Source organism: Periophthalmus magnuspinnatus, chromosome 3 (genome assembly GCF_009829125.3).
Source record: "Periophthalmus magnuspinnatus isolate fPerMag1 chromosome 3, fPerMag1.2.pri, whole genome shotgun sequence".
NCBI lineage: Eukaryota > Metazoa > Chordata > Actinopteri > Gobiiformes > Gobiidae > Periophthalmus > Periophthalmus magnuspinnatus.
The window spans coordinates 2,487,626-2,493,625 of NC_047128.1; the positions used below are offsets into that span (position 1 = coordinate 2,487,626).

Genomic DNA, 6,000 nt, shown 5'->3' on the forward strand with positions numbered 1-6,000 from the left:
AGTATACCTTTTTATCTAGATCTCTGTATCTCCGTTTTGATCTGCCTGAAGACTAGCGTTAGCATTAGCGGCACATAGGTTAATCTCTCACGTGTGCTCTCTGTCTCACTGTCTCACCGTGACCCTGTCGCTAACACGTGTTTCCATGGCAGCGCTGCCTTAAAGTGCACCTGACCGGGTTTCATGTTTTTCTGATTATTATTTGGCTTAGTGAGATAGTACCTGTGGTCTATATTTATCATAGTTTTACATCGTTTAGGTGGCAATTTGTGGGAAAAACACTGAAAAGAAAAGTACAGGAAGCAGTGCTGCGTTTTAAAAGAGAATAATTCAACCTATGTCATAAACACCAGAAGTTCCATCTAAAATGCAGGGACAATTTATGCAAAATGAAGGCATTTTTCAGATTGACCATTGACTTAACAAAATAAAAGTGTGTTATTTGTAATAGTCTCATGATAAATATTTCTAGGTAACAGAAACTACCTCTTCATGTGTATCTGATGCCTGTGGATTCAATATATAATTCAAATATAATCATGAAATTAGTAGTCTAATCTGTCGTATTTATTTTAAGTCACTTCTTGTTGTGACACGCGGCACACAGTGTGTTCAAGCACAGCTCAGACGACACCATCTCACACCAGACTGACCAATATAACAAACTTATTACCACCTCGCAGCATGTGGCCAGTTGAAGCAGCAGGACAGGAGGCCTGTGCAATACGGCATGAAATGTTTGAGTCAATATTGTCACGAAACACGTGTGGATCATTATGTTATAATTTGCACATTTTAAATCGCAATGTTCATCTAAAGCAACTTCATAAATTAATTAACAACTCTGACTTCTGAGTTAGAAAACTGCGGTGCCCAGTGAGAGCTGATGCCGGCGTAAACATCATCACAACAAAGAGCCGTGTAGCTGTCGGTGCCTCCTTTGGACAGCTGCGAAATTGCCAAACTGCCAAATTCTACGTGCATCATCTATTAGGAAAATAAAACTGAAGAACAAAGTAAGTACAGAGAAATGGGCGTGAGCTGCTGGCTGTGAAAATTTGGAAAAATGGAAATACTGATTGGCAATATGCAATTAAAGTAAATATGAATTGTATTTTTTTTAGGTCAACTCCACTGACTAAAAGATTGTCTTCTTGTTCATTAAAAGAATGTGCATTTCTAAATAGTTATAGTAGTTGTAGAAATATGTAGAAAATAGACTCAACTGCAAGGCTAGCATACAGCTAAAACCCAAGCAAAATCGGAAACCGTGCCACTTTTTTATCATGATAAAATCTGATATAAGGAAACGTGCCAATTTGTTCTGGTTGTTTATTTGCTGAACATAAAGGACTACTTGTGTTTAGATTTTAAATGACTTCATTTGAAATCAACACAAATTTCTACTTAAGTTTACTTGAACTTGAAAATGACATTATAGCTCAACAGTGACCGCCCACCCCAGTTCTGCAAGTAAATTTCTCTCATTTTTCTCATAGATCTTCCGGAAAAAAAAGTATATTAAAGGTTTGCAAGCTCAGGGTTGATCAGATGTGTAGTAACTAATAATTTTATTTAAAGTCTGTTTCGGAAGCCTTATAAAACAGCAAGTTATTAAAGCATTTTGCAGAATCTTGCAAAATGCGTTGTGCTTTTTGGGCTTAAAACAACCACGTTATTGATATTAGTTAGCAGGTAGCTGGTTAGCCTCCGCACTGCCACTGTCTGAATGCTCCACACTGTTCTTTCATGAGTGGTTGTCATAGATACAATAGGTACCTACCCTGGTACTTCCCATCGCTCATCCCGTTCTTGGTGGAATCGTAGTCCTCTGCCAATCGCCGGTTCTTGGTAGAGTCTGACTCATCGGGCACAAACCGATCGCTCTTTTGGCTGCTCTGGTCTGGCACATCTTCGGACTCCATCTTGGACTTCTGGCCCTCAGCCAACGACTTGAGAGCACTGAAGTCATCATTGTCCTGCGCCGTGTCCTTGGAGGCAGCCGGATGTTTGCTCCCTGTACGGAAACAACACGATTACTCAGACAAAATGTTAAAAATAAGATGGCTAACGTCGCTGTTACTGTAAACGTTGCAATATGAAGCCACTCAGCAAAAGGAAATATCGCCATTAATTGATCGACAATTCGGGTTCCACTTACCGGCTGACAGGACCGCAGCCTTCACGCTATCTGCTTCAGCAATCTGGCAACGTGACAGATTAAACAAGTCATTTCCACGTGTAAAATAGGATCAGATTAAAAATTGTGTGGCTGGTCAATATCTACTATGTTTGGAATGTTCTGGTAAAGGATATTGTACAGGAAATTAACCTGGGATTTTGTAAACGTACACACCTGGTCTATTAGAGGCTTTTCTTCTGTCAGCTGTCTGTTGTACACTGTTTTATCTGCAACACAATGAGAATATAAATAAAATGAATGAACTAAAGAAAAGCTTATGAAAGGTAACATCTGGCATCTGTTTTTGCTTTGCATCGAATGTTCAGGGACATTTGATGCAAATTGTGTATACATAAATCACTTTTTTTTTAAACTGATCAGGTATTTCTTTTATTATAGGTGTAAGGATTGAGTTGCTGAAGAAAAAAAAAAAAAACAAAAAACTGCATTCTTATTGTTGGTGTACTCTTCAAACATCTGACCTATAATCTGGCCAGGAGATAGGTGTCATACTGTGGAGCATTCTGCAATGCATTAACATCTCCATGGAGACGAGCAGGTGGCAGCCCATCCACCAGAAAATGTACATTGCACTCCTTTAAATAAAAGAACAGGGTGTGCAGTGATGACAAGTTTGTATTCAATTTAAAGGACAAATTTAGTCATTGTGGAAAAATAGGCAATAGAAATTATATGTTTCTATGTTATTAAAGTAAGGGTATTATGCAAGATTGACTTTTTGGAGCTTTCTACCATGTTATAGCGTTGTTCCCTCATTAAAAATATGCCTGAATTTAGCAATCTCTAGATCACCCATGCTCCCACACGACACTTCTCCATAAATATATAAAAACATGAAATAAAACCATATACTACAGCTTCACAAATCTGACGCGATGTGCAGTAGTTTAATTAACAGTGACTGTAATGTGATAGCACTGTGAAGTGGGAGTGACTTGTGACTCAGAGCGTCAAAAACGAAAGTAACGTTTTTTAAATAGTGTTAGGAAGAATACTTTGAAAATGTATTCAGTTACAGACTGAATACCGCCATTAAAATGTATTTTGTAATGTATTCCGTTCCTTGGCCCGATCAGAGTACTGTATTCTGAATACTTAAAATACTTTTACACCAAGTTGCATTATGTTATAGTGAAAATTCCATATTATGTATTCATTTTTATTATTTTAGAGTAGGAAAAATGGTATACATACACATTGCCAGAGCTGTGTTTTTTGTTTTTTTTTATCTCACTAATAACTTGCATTTCAAAGTCAAAACTGTGAGATCTAATACCTCCAAGTATGCCTTTGATTTTAGAAAAGTAAGTGGATACCACCAAATGAAAGAGCAACTGTACCCGAATACAGTTACTCAAAATTAGTATTCAGTTACTTTCCAACACTACTTATAAAACATTATGGGGAGATTTTGCATTTTTAAAACAATAAACGCAAACATGGTGATCTAGATATGTTATGTGTTACAGTCAATACCCCATAGAAGTAAAAGTAAAATCCCCCCTCTTTAAACTATCATGTTGTGCGTTAGACTTGCTGTACCCTCCCTGACCACACCGCAAAGGCAAAGCTAAATCGGATTAACAAACAAAAGATTATACCGGGGCTAAAATAGAACACAGGCCGAACCATGGCACCAGACAGGCGGCGTGGAGACCCGCCAGACACCGCTGAGCTGGGGAGCAACTTTCACACTTTTTTATTTTGTTTTTTCGACAAAAATATAACCACAAAACGCATGTCAAAATGAATATTTAAATGACGAATTAGAAGAACAAAAAAAAAAAAAAAAAATTCTAGTAGTGGTCAAAGGTGAAGATTGCGGAACAAAATCTGTCCTTAACATGAATTGACGGCATATTATTACAAAAAAACTGCAAAAAATGTGGACATTATTCATAAAATACATGTTGTTTTACGTGCTGCATAATTCATAATTATTTTTTTAATCGAGTTTTCGCAGCAATCTCACAATTTTTGCGAGTTTTGCAAAGCTAGCTTACTTGATTTGTAGCATTATTCGTAAAATCGCATGAAATCTAGCCACTTGATTGAATGAACGTATTGATATGATGAAATTATAACCAAATGCAACCTTTGTGTATGTTTTTAGTAATGTTTAGAGTGTATTTTCAGTGTTTAGAGCGGGGATCGCAGAACAACACGCACATTTTGCAAGTTTTAAGAAGGTAGCTTGCTGTAAAATGTGGTTTGGTTTTACTCACCTTCTGTTGACGCCGGTGTCGGAAAGGCAAAAGTCTGGATCACTACATTCAAAGTAAAAAGCTGAAAAAATACAACGAAAACTGCGTATTTGGGCGCCATCCTGGAGGCAAGCGGGTGTAGAAACCTCCTGCCCGCCTTTGAACGCTGTTTTCTGCTGAAATAGTGGACAGCTCCGGTGGTGCTGAGGACGCGGCTCGCTCGCCTCGTGTGGCCGCTCTTTGGCTCACTGTGGGCGGGGAGAGGATGAGCGAGTCTCCGCTGTGGCGCGTCGGGGCTCGGAGCTTTTGGAGGGGACGCGGTGTAAGCGGGTCAGTGTGTGTAATTATAGCCGGGGGATAATGAGGGAGGCTCGGCTGGCCCCGTGTGTGTGAGCCGCTGCATCCCCGCCGTCAGTAATACAGAAATCTGCATTTGGACCTGCCCACTCTGGAGGAAGAGGAGGAGGAGGAGGAGGAGGAGGAGGAAGAGGGGGAAGAGGAGCACTGTAAAACCTGCACCTGTCTGACAATTAACGTAAAAGAGTAGGGTAGTAGACACAAAAGAGCATTTATGTGCACAACAGCACAACAGAGATAATTAAATGTTGTTGTTGTTGTTTTTTGTTTTTTTTAAAAGCTTAAAGAGGGGCATTTTACTTCTATGGGGTATTAAAGAGGGGGTGTTTTACTTCTATGGGGTATTAATTCCTAACACATAACATATTTAGATCACTGTGTTACCTTTTATTGTTTTGAAAATGCTCATTGTATCAGGTTTGTGAAGTTGTAGGTACAATTTTGTATCATGTTTTTGTATATTTATGGAGAATACTACTCACTTTTCACACTTTGAGTAACATTTCATTTAGTAACATTTCTTCCCTCAGATATCACTCAACTATTGTGCGCATTATTAAATGTTTTATTCTTCCAGTTACACCAGTTTCATCAGTCGTTACGTCCCAACAGTTACTCTTACTGTGTACTTTGCCCAAATACTTTTAACTCTTAAATTAGCATTTGTTTTGGACCATTTCACTAATATCAACAGATTAAAATTTAAAAGGGATGTTACTCATACTTGAGTACAGTGTTTGGCTCCACCCACCTCTGCTGCTTCGTGTTTTTATGTTATTGCTTTGACTGGAATGTTCCACAGTATGGCGTTAAATATATCTATCTTGCATTTATTCAAAGGGTTTTTATTGATAAAAAAAAACATGCATTCTGTGAGCGGGGTTGTTTTTCTGTCAGCATCATCTGCTCAGTGAAGAAAGATAAGTTTAATGTCTTAATGGAACATCTTAAGCAAAGCAATAACATCTCCATGACGACACACAGGCAGCAATCGCTCAGAAAGTTACATATACACCTTTAAATAACAAATTGCAAGTATGTTTAGCAAAATAACCCAAGTATGTGCAGATAAGGCCAGAAGTGACTTTGCTGAGTCTGAGGGTGAATGTGAGGAATTGTGGTCTGGATTTTCACAGTTTATACCCCATTTCATAATTACCTTCAGTTTGATGATAAGGAAACACTCTTGTTGTTCTCTTTTGGCTCCTCACATGACCCTCTGTGGCCCAGTCCCCA

The 6,000-nt window shown here is 38.5% G+C and overlaps 1 protein-coding gene across 2 annotated transcripts in view; it reads right to left on the reverse strand.

Annotated features, from left to right (window-relative positions):
* Positions 1-4,838, reverse strand: part of scg3 (secretogranin III) — a 35,884-nt gene extending 31,046 nt beyond the window's left edge. The window contains exons 1-4 of one of the 2 annotated variants that reach the window (XM_033991722.2): positions 4,429-4,838; positions 2,357-2,409; positions 2,162-2,204; positions 1,784-2,017 (exon numbers count right to left, since the gene is read on the reverse strand). In XM_033991722.2, coding sequence (XP_033847613.1) covers positions 1,784-2,017; positions 2,162-2,204; positions 2,357-2,409; positions 4,429-4,528 — 430 coding nt within the window. In that variant the 5' untranslated portion in view covers positions 4,529-4,838. The remainder of the gene's footprint in view (positions 1-1,783; positions 2,018-2,161; positions 2,205-2,356; positions 2,410-4,428) is intronic. The other variant, XM_033991723.2, reaches the window with a different exon arrangement.
* Between the last annotated feature and the right edge of the window lie 1,162 nt (positions 4,839-6,000).